At 51.3% G+C, this 21,566-nt stretch overlaps 1 protein-coding gene across 1 annotated transcript in view; it reads left to right on the top strand.

The window, feature by feature from the left end:
- The first annotated feature begins 1,883 nt into the window (after positions 1–1,883).
- The window catches only part of B4GALNT2 (beta-1,4-N-acetyl-galactosaminyltransferase 2 (SID blood group)), a 34,297-nt gene continuing 14,614 nt past the window's right edge, over positions 1,884–21,566 (top strand). The window contains exons 1-3 of the mRNA XM_075580333.1: positions 1,884–2,152; positions 17,851–17,988; positions 19,596–19,696. Coding sequence (XP_075436448.1) covers positions 17,852–17,988; positions 19,596–19,696 — 238 coding nt within the window. The 5' untranslated portion in view covers positions 1,884–2,152; position 17,851. The remainder of the gene's footprint in view (positions 2,153–17,850; positions 17,989–19,595; positions 19,697–21,566) is intronic.

Below are 21,566 nucleotides of genomic sequence, written 5' to 3'. Positions count from 1 at the left end.
CCCCTCCCTGCCCTTTGCCCCCCCGCCCCTCCCTGCCCTTTGCCCCCCCTGCCCTGCCTTGCCCACCCCTCCCTGCCCTTTGCCCCCCCGGCCCCTCCCTGCCCTTTGCCCCCCCTGCCCCTCCCTGGCAAAGCTGCCCTTTGCCCCCCTGCCCCTCCCTGCCCTTTGCCCCTCCCTGCCCTTTGCCCTCCTGCCCTTTGCCCTCCCCGCCCTTCCACGCCCCTTGGCCCCCCCGCCCTTCCACGCCCCTCCCCCCCCACCCTTCCACTCCATGCCCCCTGCCTTTCCACGCCCGGGCAACGCCGGGTCTCTCAGCTAGTATTATATAATATACACACACACACACACGTTCCCCAGTGACACACAAACACACAGAACACTTCAAAGTGACACACACACACACTGACAGCTACCAAGTGACACACACACACACAGTGATACCCGCCTCCCAAGCGCGCTTGCTGTCTCCTCTGTCAGGACAGCAAAAAGCTCCTGGTAGCGCGAGCGTCAGCAAGCGAGAGCACTGCTCAGCGACGCTCAGTGCACTATGTCCGAGGCCTTAGTAAGACCACACCTTGAATATGGAGTACAATTTGGGCACCACTCCTTAGAAAAGACATTATGGAACTAGAGAGAGTGCAGAGAAGAGCCACCAAATGAATAAAGGGGATGGACAATCTAACTTATGAGGAGAGGCTAGCTAAATTAGATTTATTTACATTAGAAAAGAGGCGTCTCAGAGGGGATATGATAACTATATACAAATATATTCGGGGACAGTACAAGGAGCTTTCAAAAGGACTATTCATCCCACGGGCAGTACAAAGGACTCGGGCCATCCCATAAGGAGGAAAGGAGATTTCACCAGCAACAAAGGAAAGGGTTCTTTACAGTAAGGGCAGTTAAAATGTGGAATTCATTACCCATGGAGACTGTGATGGCAGATACAATAGATTTGTTCAAAAAAAGGTTGGCCATCTTTTTAGATGGGAAAGGTATACAGGGATATACCAAATAAGTATACATGGAAGGATGTTGATCCAGGAATTAATCCGACTGCCAATTCTTGGAGTCAGGAAGGAATTAATTTTTCCCCTTAATGGGGATTTTTGTTTGCCTTCCTCTGGATCAATAAGTAAGTATAGATATAGAATAAAGTATCTGTTGTCTAAATTTAGCTTAGGTTGAACTTGATGGATTTATTTACCATCTGCTCTACAAGCTGATCCAGTGGGGTTCTTACCCTGACTGTTTGTACCATCAGTCCCCTTCACCCCACTATTAATATTTGGTAGGAGGTTTTCCATCTTAATTTATAAGGTGACTCTGGTGCTAGTGAATTTTGATTTAATCTCTTTTTATTTGCGTTATACACACACTTGGTAATATATGTTTTAAGTAATTCATTAAAAGTTATATTTTAATTAGTGGTGTGCAATTAAGTGAATTTTCTTTGGAGTCCAATCACTTTGTACTCCTTAATTTTGCTGATTCACTTTTCAGTTCACAGTTTGCACCCATTTTATGATTAGCAATTTACATTTATTAATTCATTCAACTATCAATTAAATTAGTATGATTTTGTGATCACTCCCTATCCCTTCCCCTTTCCCTAAGGAGTGGTGCCCAAAACTATATTCCATATTCGAGGTGCGGTCTTACTAATGCTTTGTAAATGGGCATAATTATGTTTACTTCCCTTCCATCCAATGCCCGTTTAATACAAGATATGACCTTGTTGAACTTTGCAGCTACTGCCTGGCTTTGGGCACTATTGCTAAACTTGGCAAATACAAATGCTTGACTCAGGGGTTGAGGTGTGGTTAGTTGGCTGAGAGTTCACCTGACTCTGGTAGGTGGTGTAGTTAGGAGAAAGAGTTCAGACAGACCTTGTGCCCAGTGTATCTCACACTCCTCCATCACAAGACATTATCATGGTCAGACGCTGCTCTCCACCACCAGAAATGCACTCTTTGCCACCAGGAATGTCTGTGGGTCAAGGGCACTACGGTGGGGACTTGTCATTGTCCTGTCTGCCTGTCTGGGATACTACTTAAAAGGGGGTTTCGGACATAAAACTCCTCGCTTCACCTGGAAAACAAATCTTATCTGAAGATAAATTAAAATCCAAATTTACATATGATGGCATCAAGTAAGTGTCAGCAGGGGATGGGGGGGGGGGGGGGTGAATATAATAATTTTATTTTAAGAAATAAGTATTCTTACGTATCATTGCTCTCCCTGTTATATCACCCTGCGTGTTGTTATATCACTCTGCGTGTTGTTAAACTCACACATGTATGTGCATGCAGTATAAAGGGGATTTTTGGTGAGCGATATGAGGAAAGGGGGAGATGAAAAATGAAGGGGGGTGAGAAAGGAGAGAGAGGGGGTTGCAAGAGAGATAGGAGGATGAGAGAGATTTGAGGGAAAGAGGGATGTGAGAGAGAATTGGGGTGAGAGAAGGGAGGCTGGTTGTGTGAGAGAAAAGGGAGAGGGGTGTCAGAGAAAGGCGATGGGTGTATGAGAGAAGAGGGAGAGAGGGAAGTGTGAGAGAGAAGGGATGGGGTGTGTGTGAGAAAGGGGAATTGGAGAGAGAAAGTGAGAGAGAAGGATGGGAGAGAGAAGGATTGGAGAGGGAAGGAAGGTGGGGAGGTGTGAGAGAAAAGGTAGAGGGGTGTGTGAGAGAAAGGAGGGGGGTGAGAGAAGGGAGGGAGAGGGGGATGTGAGGGAGAGAGGGGATGTGAGAGAGAGGCAGCAGGGAGAAGGGGTGAGTGAGAGGTGGGAGAGAGGATGTGAGAAAGAAAGGAGGGAGAGGGGGCTTGAATGATGGGGGGGGGAGGATGAGCTGTGTGATGATGATGGGGAGCTAGGATGAGCTGTGGTGATGATGATGATGGGGGGCCAGGATGAGCTGTGGTGATGATAATGGGGGGCCAGGGTGAGCTGTGGTGATGATGATGGGGGGCCAGAATAAGCTGTGGTGATGATGATGATGATGATGATGGGGGGCCAGGATGAGCTGTGGAGATGATGATGGGGGCCCAGGATGAGCTGTGGAGATGATGATGGGGGGACAGGGTGAGCTGTGGAGATGATGATGATGATGGGGGGCCTGCCAGGATGAGCTGTGGTGATGATGATGGGGGGCCAGGATGAGCTGTGGAGATGATGATGGGGGGGCCAGGATGAGCTGTGGTGATGATGATGGGGGGCCAGGATGAGCTGTGGAGATGATGATGGGGGACCAGGATGGGATGTGGAGATGATGGGGGGGCCAGGATGAGCTGTGGTGATGATGATGATGATGATGATGATGATGATGATGATGATGATGATGATGATGATGATGATGATGGGGGGCCAGGATGAGCTGTGGAGATGATGGGGGGCCAGGATGAGCTGTGGTGATGATGATGGGGGGGCCAGGATGAGCTGTGGAGATGATGATGGGGGGCCAGGATGAGCTGTGGTGATGATGATGGGGGGCCAGGATGAGCTGTGGTGATGATGATGATGGGGGGCCAGGATGAGCTGTGGTGATGATGATGGGGGGCCAGGATGAGCTGTGGAGATGATGATGGGGGCCAGGATGAGCTGTGGTGATGATGATGGGGGGGCCAGGATGAGCTGTGGAGATGATGATGGGGGCCAGGATGGGCTGTGGAGATGATGATGGGGGGCCAGGATGAGCTGTGGTGATGATGATGGGGGGCCAGGATGAGCTGTGGAGATGATGATGGGGAGCCAGGATGAGCTGTGGAGATGATGATGGGGGGCCAGGATGAGCTGTGGAGATGATGATGGGGGCCAGGATGAGCTGTGGAGATGATGATGGGGGGCCAGGATGGGCTGTGGAGATGATGATGGGGGGCCAGGATGAGCTGTGGTGATGATGATGGGGGGCCAGGATGAGCTGTGGTGATGATGATGGGGGGCCAGGATGAGCTGTGATGATGATGATGGGGGGGCCAGGATGGGATGTGGAGATGATGATGGGGGACCAGGATGGGATGTGGAGATGATGATGGGGGGGCAGGATGAGCTGTGGAAATGATGATGGGGGGCCAGGGTGAGCTGTGGTGATGATGGGGGGGCCAGAATGAGCTGTGGAGATGATGATGGGGGGCCAGGGTGAGCTGTGGAGATGATGATGGGGGGCCAGAATGAGCTGTGGTGATGATGATGGGGGGCCCAGGATGAGCTGTGATGATGATGATGGGGGGCCAGGATGGGATGTGGAGATGATGATGGGGAGCCAGGATGAGCTGTGGAGATGATGATGGGGGGCCAGGATGAGCTGTGGTGATGATGATGGGGGGCCAGGATGAGCTGTGGAGATGATGATGGGGGGCCAGGATGAGCTGTGGTGATGATGATGATGGGGGGCCAGGATGAGCTGTGGTGATGATGATGATGGGGGGGCCAGGATGAGCTGTGGTGATGATGATGGGGGCCCGGGATGAGCTGTGGAGATGATGATGGGGGGGCCAGGATGAGCTGTGGTGATGATGATGATGGGGGGCCAGGATGAGCTGTGGTGATGATGATGATGGGGGGCCAGGATGAGCTGTGGTGATGATGATGGGGGCCCGGGGATGAGCTGTGGTGATGATGATGGGGGGCCAGGATGGGCTGTGGAGATGATGATGATGGGGGGCCAGGATGAGCTGTGGTGATGATGATGGGGGCCGCGGATGAGCTGTGGTGATGATGATGGGGGGCCAGGATGAGCTGTGGTGATGATGATGGGGGGCCAGGATGAGCTGTGGTGATGATGATGATGGGGGGCCAGGATGAGCTGTGGTGATGATGATGGGGGCCCGGGATGAGCTGTGGTGATGATGATGGGGGGCCAGGATATGAAGCTGTGGTGATGATGGTGATGATGGGGGGCCAGGATGAGCTGTGGTGATGATGATGGGGGCCCAGGATGGGCTGTGGAGATGATGATGATGGGGGGCCAGGATGAGCTGTGGAGATGATGATGGGGGGGGCCAGGATGAGTTGTGGTGATGATGATGATGGGGGGCCCAGGATGAGTTGTGGTGATGATGATGGGGGGCCCGGGATGAGCTGTGGTGATGATGGGGGGCTAGGATGGGCTGTGGAGATGATGATGGGGGTCAGGATGAGCTGTGGTGATGATGATGGGGGGCCAGGATGAGCTGTGGTGATGATGATGGGGGGGCCAGTATGAGTTGTGGTGATGATGATGATGGGGGGCCAGGATTAGCTGTGGAGATGATGATGGGGGCCAGGATGAGCTGTGGAGATGATGATGGGGGGCCAGGATGAGCTGTGGAGATGATGATGGGGGGGCCAGGATGAGCTGTGGTGATGATGATGGGGGGCCAGTATGAGTTGTGGTGATGATGATGATGGGGGGCCAGGATTAGCTGTGGAGATGATGATGGGGGGCCAGGATGAGCTGTGGTGATGATGATGATGGGGGGCCAGGATGAGCTGTGGTGATGATGATGGGGGGTCAGGATGAGCTGTGGAGATGATGATGGGGGGCCAGGATGGGCTGTGGAGATGATGATGGGGGGCCAGGATGAGCTGTGGTGATGATGATGGGGGGGCAGGGTGAGCTGTGGAGATGATGATGGGGGGCCAGGATGAGCTGTGGTGATGATGATGAGGGGGGCCAGGATGAGCTGTGGTGATGATGATGATGGGGGGCCAGGATGAGCTGTGGAGATGATGATGGGGGGCCAGGATGAGCTGTGGTGATGATGATGGGGGGCCAGGATGAGCTGTGGTGATGATGATGGGGGGCCAGGATGAGCTGTGGTGATGATGATGGGGGGCCAGGATGAGCTGTGGTGATGATGATGGGGGGCCAGGATGAGCTGTGGTGATGATGATGATGGGGGGCCAGGATGAGCTTTGGTGATGATGATGGGGGGGAGGTGGGGGTATATTTTATATGTATTGGGGAGGTGGGGGGTATTTTTAAAATGCATTGGGGAGGTGGGGGGTATTTTTTCAATGTATTCGAGTGGCGTGGGGGTATTTTTTATATGTATTCGGGGGGGCGTGGGGGGTATTTTTTATATGTATTCGGGGGGGCGTGGGGGTATTTTTTATATGTATTCGGGGGGCGTGGGGGTATTTTTTATATGTATTCGGGGCGTGGGGGTATTTTTTATATGTATTCGGGGGCGTGGGGGTAATTTTTATATGTATTCGGGGGGCGTGGGGGTATTTTTTATATGTATTCGGGGGTGTGGGGGTATTTTTTATATGTATTCGGGGGGCGTGGGGGTAATTTTTATATGTATTCGGGGGCATGGGGGTAATTTTTATATGTATTCGGAGGTGTGGGGGTATTTTTTATATGTAGTATTCGGAGGGCGTGGGGGTATTTTTTATATGTATTCGTGGGGCGTGGGGGTATTTTTTATATGTATTCGGGGGCATGGGGGTAATTTTTATATGTATTCGGGGGGCGTGGGGGTATTTTTTATATGTATTCGGGGGCGTGGGGGTATTTTTATATGTATTCGGGGCATGGGGGTAATTTTTATATGTATTCGGGGGGCGTGGGGTAATTTTTATATGTATTCGGGGCATGGGGGTAATTTTTATATGTATTCGGGGGGCGTGGGGGTATTTTTTATATGTATTCGGGGGGCGTGGGGGTATTTTTTATATATATTTGGGGGGCGTGGGGGTAATTTTAATATATATTTGGGGGGCATGGGGGTATTTTTTATATATATTTGGGGGGCGTGGGGGTATTTTTTTTATATATTTGGGGGGGCGTGGGGGTATTTTTTATATATATTTGGGGGGCGTGGGGGTATTTTTTATATATATTTGGGGGGCGTGGGGGTATTTTTTATATATATTTGGGGGGCGTGGGGGTATTTTTTATATATATTTGGGGGGCGTGGGTGTCCAGTATTTTTGGACAAGCCACCTGGCAACCCTATGAGAGAGAGAGAGGAGGGAGAGGGGGATATGTGAGATAGAAAGTTGGGAGAGGGGCATGTGAGAGAGAAAGGAGGGAGATGGGGATGTGAGAGAGAAAGGAGGGAGAGGGGGATATGAGAGAGAAAGGAGGGAGAGGGGATGTGAGAGAGAAAGGAGGGAGAGGGGGATATGAGAGAGAAAGGAGGGAGAGGGGGATATGAGAGAGAAAGGAGGGAGAGAGAACCCAAAAGATCAGATTACCAAAGATTTTGATGTGCCCATACCAGCCTGCCACACGGTGAGCAGGCATCACATAGGAGCCAAGACGTCTTGTAACTCACACATTTAATACATCTACACTTAGTTCACCGTGTAGTATATAAAGTCATAAATTATATTTTGTCACTTGAATCACTACACTGATCACATTGGTGGTGTGGGAGCACCTATTTTTTTCACTCACCTTATTGTTTGCACCGGCTGTTTGCATTAGCAAGCGTGCATTTAAGTTTATTTTTTCAGTCTGTGCTATTATCTTATCTGCTTCTGCCTTTCCACGCCCACTTGGTTTAGTCTTTAGAAGTTTTCTAGTATTATCTGTATATAATATGGATGTCTCGCTGCTTGCCAAACATCCCACTTCCTTCCATTCTCCCGTCCACGGGCCCCTTCCCCATCTATTCTATTTGCAGCTCAACCCCCGCAATAGCGCGTTCCGCTACAACGCGGATCCGCTTGTATCGCTATGCACGCGTGGCTCCCAATCTATCGTATTTATTAATACTTTACAACACGGTTATTGGTGTCTTACATACTTTATTGTACAATGCATACAAATGTACATTATTTCTAACGCCATCCGCTTATAACGAGGTGTGATTCTTTGGACACCAAGCACAGCGTTATAAGGGGGGTTGAGCTGTAGTTCGTTATCTGTTTCATCCCCCTCCCCAATCCATCCTAGTTAAAAATCTCCTCCAACCTTTTTTTTTTAAACATTTTAACATTCTCCCCCGTAGCACAGAAGATCCCTTTTCATTGAGGTGCAATCCTGCCTTACCATAAAGATGGCACCTCTCAGAAAAGGAGTCCCAGTGCTCTAAAAAAAAAAACCCTCCTTCCTGCACCACTTTCTTAGCTGTGCATTAACCTCCCTAATCTCCGCCTGTCTCCTTGCGGAAGCGCATGGCACTGGTAGTATTTCAGGAAAATACTACCTTGGAGGTCCTTGCCTTATTGATGGTGATGAAATACATATGCTGCCTGTCTTAACAAAAGTTCCCGTCGTTGCATTAACAATGCCCACCAGCACGGACCCAGCATCCTGATAATGATCATCAACGTCGAGCGTGCCAAGTTCAGAGACATTTGACGGAAATGCCCTAGGAGCCTGGCAAGGGAGTGGGCGCATTTACATACATTAACAGATACATGTACCCATAATCCCATCGTGTGTGTGAACACACACAGCCAACACGAGAATATTGGGAATAGTACACAAGCACTATAACCATATATTGAATGTTGTTGAATTATGTATATCAAACACAGTTCAATAAATTGTAATAATCTGTTTATATACTGTATGGGAATTTTTGCATACATACTGCTCAGCCCCCTTATAACGCTGTGTTTGGGGTCCAAAGAATCACACCGCGCTATAAGCGGATGGCGTTAGAAATAATGTACCGTTGTGTGCGTTGTACAATAAAGTATGTAAGATACCAATAACCGTGTTGTAAAGTATTCGTAAATAAGAAAATCGGGAGCCACGCGTGCATCGCGCTATAAGCGGATTCGCGCTGTAACGGATCGCGCTATAACGGGGTTGAGCTGTACTTGTCCACAGATATAGGCAAATCAACCTGAGAAATACAAAAACAGATGTCAGTACTAGGACAGAGAATATTATCCTCATCATATGGGGCATTCTAGAGGTATAATCCTACTACTCTAGTATAATGAAAAGACACAAACCAACCCTAATGAGTCTGAGCCACCAAAAACCATATATATTCTTGGAAAATAATTATTCTACCACAAGTGGACCCCCAACTCAACATTCGTCAAACTTGCTTCAATAATACGTATGTATAGTACACGTAGAACCCATCACTGATAGCAAGAATAAGGAAAAATAGTCAAATATACTCATACAGTATATATACTCGTCTCGAAATACTCGAAATATACTCGTCTCGTCTGAGTACAGTCCCCCCCCACAGTCTGTTTATAGGAAATGCTGTAATTCCCAGTCCATGTTATTTCCGGGAGGGAGTTAGGGTACCAAGTGTGAGAATCCAATAGAACTCACGTCTGTTAAGAAGATCGAGTTCATGCCTTCCACCAGTGGGAACGGGGAGGCATGGTCAATCCCTGAAATGATTCAGTTATTAAAACCTCCGTACAAAATAAAGAGAATGAGGGGAATGCGGGTGGAGGGGTCCTACAGCAAAAAAATCTTCCACATAAATATACAGCGTCTGGAAACTTCTGACAATCAATACGTTTGACTTCAACCGAGTTCACAGGGTATTTAGTCAAACAACGGAAGACAATATCCCAACAGAGAGACTTGACGGCAGCGTGAGTCCGGTTGACGCACAGGCAGGTCGCTAAACCAAAATGGAGACCCATGTACTGTAAGGTGGGGGATGCCCCCCGTCGAATGGAGGCTGTCGTATACCTGCCAGGGTTGGCCGGATGTTCTGGAATTTGGGGCACGTGTTTCTGAGGATAGCCGTTAATTTCTCCATTTGGAGGGGGGGTATCAAATTCTTTATTTGATCTGGGGTAGGGCAGGTATCTCCGCATTCAGCCAGGAGGCCGCGGTGGAAACTTCGCCATCGTCATAATATGAGAGATCGGGTTGTTGGAGTTTGTCTGGAGAGAAAGGACATCCCAGGACTCTCTGGGCAAGTCTGTGGGGTTTTTATTTTCTCCCATAGCCTCTCTCCCCCTAACCGTGACACTCTCTCCCCCCTAACCGTGACACTCTCTCCCCCCCTAACCGTGACACTCTCTCCCCCCTAACCGTGACACTCTCTCCCCCCCTAACCGTGACACTCTCTCCCCCCTAACCGTGACACTCTCTCCCCCCTAACCGTGACACTCTCTCCCCCCCTAACCGTGACACTCTCTCCCCCTTAACCGTGACACTCTCTCACCCCTAACCGTGACACTCTCTCCCCCCTATCCATGACACTTTCTCCCCCCTGACTGTGACACTCTCTCCCCTCTAACCGTGACACTCTCTCCCCCCTGACTGTGACACCCTCCCCCCCTAACCATGCCACTCTATCCCCCCTGACTGTGAAACTCTCTCCCCCCTAACCGTGACACGCTATCCCCCCTAACGGTGACACCCTCCCCCCCTAACCATGACACTCTCTCCCCCCAAACGTGACACTCTCACCCCCCAACCGTGACACTCACCCCATAACCGTGACACTCTCACCCCCCAACTGTGACACTCTCTCCCCCCCTAACCGTGACACACTCTCCCCCCCTAACCGTGACATCCTCTCCCCCCTTAACCGTGACATTCTCTCCCCCCTAACCGTGACATTCTCTCCCCCCTAACCGTGACACTCTCTCCCCCCTGATGGTGACACGCTATCCCCCCTAGCGGTGACACCCTCCCCCCCCTAACCATGACACTCTCTCCTCCCTGACCATGCCACTCTATCCCCCCTAACCGTGACACTCTCTCCCCCCCTAACCGTGACACTCTCTCCTCCCCAACCGTGACACTCTCTCCCCCCCTAACCGTGACACTCTCTCCTCCCCTAACCGTGACACTCACCCCTCAACCGTGACACTCACCCCTCAACCGTGACACTCACCCCCCCCAACCGTGACACTCTCACCCCCCAACTATGACACTCTCACCCCCCAACTGTGACACTCTCTCCCCCCCTAACCGTGACACTCTCTCCCCCCCTAACCGTGACACTCTCCCCCCCTAACTGTGACACCCTCTCCCCCCTAACCGTGACACCCTCTCCCCCCTAACCGTGACACCTTCTCCCCCCTAACCGTGACACTCTCTCCCCCCTAACCGTGATACTCTCTCCCCCCTAACCGTGACACTCTCTCCCCCCCTAACCGTGACATTCTCTCCCCCCTAACCGTGACACTCTCTCCCCCCCTAACTGTGACACCCTCTCCCCCCTAACCGTGACACCCTCTCCCCCCTAACCGTGACACCTTCTCCCCCCTAACCATGACACGCTATCCCCCCTAACGGTGACACCCTCCCCCCTAATCATGCCACTCTCTCCCCCCCTAACCGTGACACTCTCTCCTCCCCAACCGTGACACTCTCTCCTCCCCAACCGTGACACTCACCCCCCAACCGTGACACCCTCTCCCCCCTAACCGTGACACCTTCTCCCCCCTTACCGTGACATTCTCTCCCCCCTAACCGTAACACCTTCCCCCCTAACCGTGACACTTTCTCACACAGGGACTCTCACTCAAAGAGAGAGAGACACACACAGAGAGACACACACACCCCACCTACACAAACAGAGAGAGACAGATACAGACACTCACTTCCAGATACACACGCGCGCGCACACACAGGCAGAAACAGACACTCACAGAGACACACACACACAGAGACAGATATATTTACACACACAGACACTCACTCACAGAGACACATACACACACAGAGACAGGCAGAGACAGATAGATTTACACACACACAGACACTCACTCACAGACTCGCGTACACACACACGCACTACCAGACTCACAAACTCACAAAGACATGCACACCACATACACAGAGAGATTGAGACTCACTCACAGAGACACATACACACAGAGAAACAGGCAGAGACAGGAAGATTTACACACACAGACACTCACTCACAGACTCGCATACACACACCCCACCTACACAGAGAGAGAGACAGATACAGACACTCACTCTCAGAGACACACGCACACACAGGCAGAAAACAGACAGACACTCACTCACAGAGACACATACACACAGAGACTCGCACAGAGACACACACACACACACACACACACACAGAGACAGAGAGACAGGCAGAAACAGACAGACACTCATTCACAGAGACACATACACACCGAGAGACAGATTTACACACACAGAGACACTCACTCACAAAGACTCACAGACTCGCTTACACACACGCTACCAGAGACTCACAAACTGACAGAGACATGCACACCACATACACAGAGAGACAGGCAGAGACAGACAGACTCACACACACAGACACTCACTCATAGAGACACACACCACATACATAGAGAGACAGACAAACACACACTCATTCACAGACACTTGCGCGCACACAGACACTCACACCACATACACAGAACCAAACACACTCACAGAGACTCACACACAGAGACAGACACTCACTCACAGAGACACGTGCACACACACAGACAAATACTCACAGAGACACACGCACACACCACATACACAGAGAGACAGGCTCACAAACTCACAAAGATGCTTACTCAGAGAGATACTCACAGAGACAGACACTCACTCACTGAGACACACTACATACACAGAGAGACAGGCTCACAAACTCACAAATATGCGCACACACACAGAGACACTCACTCACAGAGACAGACACACCACATACATAGAGAGACAGGCTCACAAACTCACAAAGATGCTTACTCACAGAGACAGACACTCACAGAGACAGACACTCACTCACAGAGACACACCACATACACAGAGAGACAGGCTCACAAACATGCTCACCCACAGAGACAGACACTCACACACAGACACCACATACACAGAGAGATAGGCTCACAAACTCACAAAGATGCTTACTCACAGAGACAGACACTCACTCACACACAGACATACCACATACACAGAGAGACAGGCTCACAAACTCACAAAGATGCGCACACTCACAGAGATGCAGAATCTGATAATAAACTCGTTAATTTTTCTATTAGGGCTAATAATGAAAATATTCCTACTAAAATATCCCTCCTCCTGCTGTACAGTGCTGTGTACACGGCTGGCCTTTAACAGATAAGGATTCATATACTGTAATAGGGTATTTTTTTTTCATGTTCAATGGGGGGACTGAAGCTATAATGGGGATTTTGGGTGGGGTCACCTTTAATAAGAAGTGTCTCAAGTGAACAGAAAGATCTCTAATTAAATCATTAACCCACCTGTCTGCAGGGTCTTTTCCCAACCCACCTGTCTGTAAGACCCTGCCCCTAAATCACCTGTCTGCAGGGTCTTTTCCCAACCCACCTGTCTGTAAGACCCTGCCCCTAAATCACCTGTCTGCAGGGTCTTTTCCCAACCCACCTGTCTGTAAGACCCTGCCCCTAAATCACCTGTCTGCAGGGTCTTTTCCCAACCCACCTGTCTGTAAGACCCTGCCCCTAAATCACCTGTCTGCAGGGTCTTTTCCCAACCCACCTGTCTGTAAGACCCTGCCCCTAAATCACCTGTCTGCAGGGTCTTTTCCCAACCCACCTGTCTGTAAGACCCTGCCCCTAAATCACCTGTCTGCAGGGTCTTTTCCCAACCCACCTGTCTGTAAGACCCTGCCCCTAAATCACCTGTCTGCAGGGTCTTTTCCCAACCCGCCTGTCTGTAAGACCCTGCCCCTAAATCACCTGTCTGCAGGGTCTTTTCCCAACCCACCTGACTGTAAGACCCTGCCCCTAAATCACCTGTCTGCAGGGTCTTTTCCCAACCCACCTGTCTGTAAGACCCTGCCCCTAAATCACCTGTCTGCAGGGTCTTTTCCCAACCCACCTGTCTGTAAGACCCTGCCCCTAAATCACCTGTCTGCAGGGTCTTTTCCCAACCCACCTGTCTGTAAGACCCTGCCCCTAAATCACCTGTCTGCAGGGTCTTTTCCCAACCCACCTGTCTGTAAGACCCTGCCCCTAAATCACCTGTCTGCAGGGTCTTTTCCCAACCCACCTGTCTGTAAGACCCTGCCCCTAAATCACCTGTCTGCAGGGTCTTTTCCCAACCCACCTGACTGTAAGACCCTGCCCCTAAATCACCTGTCTGCAGGGTCTTTTCCCAACCCACCTGTCTGTAAGACCCTGCCCCTAAATCACCTGTCTGCAGGGTCTTTTCCCAACCCACCTGTCTGTAAGACCCTGCCCCTAAATCACCTGTCTGCAGGGTCTTTTCCCAACCCACCTGTCTGTAAGACCCTGCCCCTAAATCACCTGTATGTAGGGTCTTTTCCCAACCCACCTGTCTGTAAGACCCTGCCCCTAAACCACCTGTCTGTAGGGTCCGATCTCATGAAGCCTCTAACATTGAGGGGGTTTTTCCTCACCCTAAGAGACACCCCGTTAATGCCCTCTCCCCGTTATGCGCTGGGGAGGAAAGGGCTATTGTTGTGGTTGATGATGGGGATGTGCGGTATATTTGTGGGATTAGTGAAGATGTTCTCTCCGGTAACATCCCCCCATCGTCCGGCGCCAGCGGTGTTATCGGGAGAGACACCCCAAGCCCTGCGGAGACACGACAGAGTCCAGTGAGTGTTGGGGAGGGTTTGTAGGGGGGATTACGACGGGGGAACGTCGCAAGGAACCCGAAGCAAAGAGAAATGAATTAAATCTGAACTACAATAAAATAATAAATGGTAGACACATGGGTATCTCTCTCCCAGTATGTATGTATACCTTTATTTATTTATCCCTCCCCATATACACCCCATACCTTTTTATAATCCCTATATTGGGGTTTCTCATTCATCCCTGAAACAGGAACCAAAATTTTAATTCTCCCCCCCAAAAAATAAGACAGGGATATTTGCAGCCAATCACAGTTGCTCTGTTGTATATAATGACGCTGCCCCTATAATAAACTGTAACAGGGTCATTCTCTGCAAAGCGCTGCTGGCCCTACTGCTAGCAAAGGGATTACCCCTAATACACCTCAATTATCCTATACACATTAATGGGATCACGCTCCTTGTACACATCAGTTACCCTACACACTTTAAAATCACTCTCTTACACACAAGCATAGTTACCCTATAGACTAACAGGATTACCCACCTACACACTTCAGCTGTCCCCGTAGACTGTAATAGGATCACACGCTTACACACACAAGCTACCCCATAGCATAGACCAACACTGTAGGGTCACACATTTTTCCCCCCAGCCCTCTGTGAAATCCTTCCATTCTTTTCTGCTACTTTGGGAGATATCGATGTATAAATGTTGTCACTGGGATTAATAAAGATGGCCACCTTGGGGAATTTCCTAAAAAGACTCCGCATTGCTTGCCCCGATCCTTACGACATTAGAACCTTTGCTGCGTGTTCTGTGTAAGCTGGGGTATTGGCTATAAGGGTTCCTGCAGTCCTACACACCCAGGACAGCTGCTTACAGGGGACAAGGATGTCCTCTCTTTCAGAGCAGTATATATATATATATATATATATATATATATATACAAATGTAAAAACAACTGTATGCTCATCTGCATGTCTTAGGCAGGTCTGCAACCCTGCCTTTCACCATTATCACACAGCACTTCCACTGCAGCAAGAGATTCTGGGAAAAGACATGCAAATGAGCACACAGTGCCACTTTTTGCTACAAAAACAATTTTTAACATGGTTCTCTATAGGCTTAAGCTTGCTGCATGGTCACAGCTTTGAGCACAGCCAGGGTTAAGATGCACAGCCTGCAAACCCACCCACAGACAGCTGTTTCGACCTTAATGGGTCTCATCAGTATAATCCCTTGCTGCAGTGGAAGCAGCACTGTGTGCTGGGGGATAATGGTGAAAGGCTGCATGTCACTTCCCAGAATCCCTTGCTGCAGTGGAAGCAGCACTGTATGCTGGGTGATAATGGTGAAAGGCTGCATGTCATTTCCCAGAATCCCTTGCTGCAGTGGAAGCACTGTGTGCTGGGTGATAATGGTGAAAGGCTGCATGTCATTTCCCAGAATCCCTTGCTGCAGTTGAAGCACTGTGTGCTGGGTGATACTGGTGAAAGGCTGCATGTCATTTCCCAGAATCCCTTGCTGCAGTGGAAGCACTGTGTGCTGGGTGATAATGGTGAAAGGCTGCATGTCATTTCCCAGAATCCCTTGCTGCAGTGGAAGCAGCACTGAATGCTGGGTGATAATGGTGAAAGGCTGCATGTCATTTCCCAGAATCCCTTGCTGCAGTGGAAGCACTGTGTGCTGGGTGATACTGGTGAAAGGCTGCATGTCATTTCCCAGAATCCCTTGCTGCAGTTGAAGCACTGTGTGCTGGGTGATACTGGTGAAAGGCTGCATGTCATTTCCCAGAATCCCTTGCTGCAGTGGAAGCACTGTGTGCTGGGTGATAATGGTGAAAGGCTGCATGTCATTTCCCAGAATCCCTTGCTGCAGTGGAAGCGCTGTGTGCTGGGTGATAATGGTGAAAGGCTGCATGTCATTTCCCAGAATCCCTTGCTGCAGTGGAAGCGCTGTGTGCTGGGTGATAATAGTGAAAGGCTGCATGTCATTTCCCAGAATCCCTTGCTGCAGTGGAAGCACTGTATGCTGGGTGATAATGGTGAAAGGCTGCATGTCATTTCCCAGAATCCCTTGCTGCAGTGGAAGCACTGTGTGCTGGGTGATACTGGTGAAAGGCTGCATGTCATTTCCCAGAATCCCTTGCTGCAGTTGAAGCACTGTGTGCTGGGTGATACTGGTGAAAGGCTGCATGTCATTTCCCAGAATCCCTTGCTGCAGTGGAAGCACTGTGTGCTGGGTGATAATGGTGAAAGGCTGCATGTCATTTCCCAGAATCCCTTGCTGCAGTGGAAGCGCTGTGTGCTGGGTGATAATGGTGAAAGGCTGCATGTCATTTCCCAGAATCCCTTGCTGCAGTGGAAGCGCTGTGTGCTGGGTGATAATAGTGAAAGGCGGGGGTGCAGACCTGTCTAAGGGCTGTTCTATACAGGTTGCGGCCGTGCATGTGCAAACGCGAGTGCACGTGCCGCATGCTTTTCGTGTGTATGCTGTGTGTGTGTGTAATGTATGTGTGTGTGCGTGCGTGTGTGTGTGTGTGTGTGCGTGCGTGTGTGTGTATGTGTGTGTGTGCGTAATGTGTGTGTGTGTGTGTGTGTGTGTGTGTGTGTGTGTGTGTGTGTGTGTGTGTGTGTGTGTGTGTGTGTGTGTGTGTGTGTGTGTGTGTGTGATGTGTGTGTGTGTGTAATGTGTGTGTGTGTAATGTGTAATTTATTAAATAAAAAAAACACTTTCGTAAAAATAAAATATTTATTAACTTCGTGCAGACACACATACACATATATACATACAAACACACACATATATACATACAAACACACACATATATACATACAAACACACACATACATACACAGATACATACACATATACATACACATACATGCATACACACACACACACACACATACATACATACACAGATTCATACACACACATACATACACACACACATATACATACAAACACACATACACACACACATACACATATACATACAAACACACACATACATACATTTCAGCGCCGTTAGCGGCGCGAAAAGATTTTTTTGCCCGTCTTCCCCGCTGTCTGTCGGCTCCCCGCCATGCGCGCGCGCTGCGCCATTATAGAAAGGCGCACTAACGTCAGCCAACTAAAATTCCGTGCGCCCGGCGCTATAGAACGGCCCTAAGACATGCGGGTGAGCATACAGTAATATTTTCACTTGAGATACAGTATATACACACTTTCACAGGCGCACGCACACTCACACAGAGACACGTGCACTCAGGCACACACGCACACTCAGGCGCGCACACAGAGACTCACGCACAGCAGGCGCTGTACTGCTGCAATATTCAATACCCCTCCCCTCGTGCACTCGGCGCTGTGCGTTTAATAACCGCGCTTTTATCCCCCCCGCAGCATGTCACAGGGGAATGGCTGCCGCTGTGACGCGCGGGAGGGGCTGCAGGTGTATCGGTTAAAGGATTATTTGGCCCCGGCCGACGCCCCCGCCGCGGCAGAAAGAAGGAGACGGGAGTACCAGCGTTTCCAGAAGAGGTGAAACAAAACCGTGTGAGCGGGGTGTCCCGGAGCTGGTCTGCGGCCCCCCAATGTCCACGGGACATACTGCTGAGTACATGTTCTCTCCCCCCCGCCCGTTCACGCCCCCGTTCCCTCTCTCCCCCACGTTCCCTCTCTCCCCCCGTTCTATCTCCCCTCCTTCTCTCTCTCCCCTCCTTCTCTCTCTCCCCTCCTTCTCTCTCTCCCCTCCTTTTCTCTCTCCCCCCCGTTCTCTTTCCCCCCATTCTCTTTCCCCCCCCGTTCTCTTTCCCCCCCGTTCTCTTTCCCCCCCGTTCTCTTTCCCCCCGTTCTCTTTCCCCCCCGTTCTCTTTCCCCCCGTTCCCTTTCCCCCCCGTTCTCTTCTCCCCCCCCGTTCTCTTCCCCCCCGTTCTCTTTCCCCCCCGTTCTCTTTCCCCACCCGTTCTCTTTCCCCCCCGTTTTCTTCCCCCCGTTTTCTTTCCCCCCCGTTTTCTTTCCCCCCGTTCTCTCTCCCCCCCGTTCTCTCTCCCCCCCTGTTCTCTCTCTCCCCCCCCTGTTCTCTCTCTCCCCCCTGTTCTCTCTCTCCCCCCGTTCTCTCTCCCCCCCTGTTCTCTCTCCCCCCGCTATCTGTTCTCTACCCCCGCCCCCTCTCCCCCCTCTCCCATTCTCCCGCTCTGTTCTCTCCCCTCGCCCCACCCCTCCCCGCTCTCTGTTCTCTCCCCTCGCCCCACCCCCCCGCTCTCTGTTCTCCCCCCTCGCCCCACCCCCCCGGCTCTCTGTTCCCTCCCCTCGCCCCACCCCCCCGCTCTCTGTTCTCTCCCCTCGCCCCACCCCCCCGCTCTCTGTTCTCTCCCCTCGCCCCACCCCCCCGCTCTCTGTTCTCTCCCCTCGCCCCACCCCCCCCCTCTCTCTCCCCTCGCCCCACCCCCCGCTCTCTGTTCTCTCCCCTCGCCCCACCCCCCCCGCTCTCTGTTCTCTCCCCTCGCCCCACCCCCCCGCTCTCTGTTCTCTCCCCTCGCCCCACCCCCCCGCTCTCTGTTCTCTCCCCTCGCTCCACCCCCCCGCTCTCTGTTCTCTCCCCTCGCCTCACTCCCCCACTCTCTGTTCTCTCCCTTCGCCCCCCCGCTCTCTGTTCTCTCCCCACGCCCCACCCCCCCGCTTCCTGTTCTCTCCCCTCGCCCCACCCCCCCGCTCCCTGTTCTCCCCCCTCGCCCCCCCCCGCTCTCTGTTCTCTCCCCTCGCCCCACCCCCCCCGCTCTCTGTTCTCTCCCCTCGCCCCACCCCCCCGCTCTCTGTTCTCTCCCCTCGCCCCACCCCCCCGCTCTCTGTTCTCTCCCCTCGCTCCACCCCCCCGCTCTCTGTTCTCTCCCCTCGCCTCACTCCCCCACTCTCTGTTCTCTCCCTTCGCCCCCCCGCTCTCTGTTCTCTCCCCACGCCCCACCCCCCCGCTTCCTGTTCTCTCCCCTCGCCCCACCCCCCCGCTCCCTGTTCTCCCCCCTCGCCCCCCCCCGCTCCCTGTTCTGTCCCCTCGCCCCCCCCCTCCCGCTCCCTGTTCTCTCCCCTCGCCCCTTGACACTCTCCCCGGCGCACAGATACATGGTGCTGAGTATCTCGTCTGTCTGCAGGCAGCTGAAGCAGAGTGTAATCCTCGCCCCTCCGCACTCGCCGTTACGTTACCCTATCCACGGGTTGCAGGTGTGGCCCCTGCACACCCTCATACTCCCAGGTGAGTGCCTAAACCCCAGCATAGAAGATGTACAGGGGTGTATACACCCTCTGATTTAAAAACAATATGTTCTTTAATGTTTTATTGTCATTTTTTTGGGGGTAATTGGGGCAGTTCCCCCCGCCTGTTACTGTACTATCCACCGGGTCTGTGTCCCCCTCTGTAGGCAATCCTCGTACTGTGCAACACACAGGTCCTGTTTGGCCCTCTCGGTGACATAGACTTCAAACAACCCCATTAAGATGAGACAGCTTCGCTGATGAGACCCTTTGTAGTTTACATGCGAAACAGCTCTGTGCTTCCTGGTGCGGTGGGCCAGGCGAGACTACAGAGCAGGAGTTGACAGGCTAACCCTTTGCTTTGAGACTTTTTAAAAATCGTTTTACAATTGATATGTCTGTCCCGCCGCCATTTTATATTTCTTTCCCCGTGTTATGTCACAGACTTGTGTTTGGATTCGAAAACATTCATTCTTTTTCCTGCCTCTTCGGGTAATATCCAGCATGCATCTCTTCATACGTCTTTGGGTAATACCCAGCATGCATCTCTTCATACGTCTTTGGGTAATACCCAGCATGCATCTCTCCATACGTCTTTGGGTAATACCCAGCATGCATCTCTCCATACGTTTTTGGGTAATACCCAGCATGCATCTCTTCATACGTCTTTGGGTACTACCCAGCGTGCATCTCTCCATACGTCTTTGGGTACTACCCAGCGTGCATCTCTCCATACGTCTTTGGGTAATACCCAGCATGCATCTCTCCATACGTTTTTGGGTAATACCCAGCGTGCATCTCTCCACACGTCTTTGGGTAATACCCAGCGTGCATCTCTCCATACGTCTTTGGGTAATACCCAGCGTGCATCTCTCCATACGTCTTTGGGTAATACCCAGCGTGCATCTCTCCCTACGTTTTTGGGTAATACCCAGCATGCATCTCTTCATACGTCTTTGGGTAATACCCAGCGTGCATCTCTCCATACGTCTTTGGGTAATACCCAGCGTGCATCTCTCCATACGTCTTTGGGTAATACCCAGCATGCATCTCTCCATACGTCTTTGGCTAATACCCAGCATGCATCTCTCCACACGTCTTTGGCTAATACCCTGCATGCATCTCTCCCTACGTCTTTGGGTAATACCCAGCATGCATCTCTCCATACTTTTATTTGCGTCATCTTGGCACTTTCTGTTCACGCTAACATGTCCTGTCCATACGTGAGCATCAACCAGGACACACGGGTCGGAAACATCCCTCTTGAGACAGTGGAAGGCTCCCCGTCTTGTTTCTTCCCAACGCCTCCACCCCATCTCCATTCTCCTATTCATTTCATTACAAAGGCTCCCACCTATTGTTACTCGCCGGACGAGGTAGACATGGTCTTCCACTGCTATTTCTATCCCATTTCTTTCAATCTTTGTTGAACAGGTCTTGCTGATCTTCAGGTGAATACCCACCTTTCTACTTGCAAGTTCTCTGACTTGTTGCTTTTTCTTCCCAATTCAACATCCTGAAGAATTATTCGTCTTGCAATGAAAAGTTTTGGTGGCACGGTGTCTCCCTGCCGCACTCCCTTGCTGATGCCGCACTCCCTCGCTGATCCTGGTGACACAGTGTCTCCCTGCCGCACTCCCTCTCTGATCCTGGTGACATGGTGTCTCCCAGCCACACTCCCATACTGATCCTGGTGACACGGTGTCTCCCTGCCACACTTTCTCGCTGATCCTGGTGACATGGTGTCTCCCTGCTGCACTCCCTCGCTGATCCTGGTGACACGGTATCTCCCTGCCACGCTCCCTCGCTGATCCTGGTGACACGGTTTCTCTCTGCCGCGCTCCCGCGCTGATCCTGGTGACACGGTGTCT

The sequence above is a fragment of the Ascaphus truei genome, chromosome 23 (genome assembly GCF_040206685.1).
Source record: "Ascaphus truei isolate aAscTru1 chromosome 23, aAscTru1.hap1, whole genome shotgun sequence".
NCBI lineage: Eukaryota > Metazoa > Chordata > Amphibia > Anura > Ascaphidae > Ascaphus > Ascaphus truei.
The sequence above is the reverse complement of the archived record's forward strand: the minus strand, read 5'-3'. Positions and strand labels throughout refer to the sequence as shown.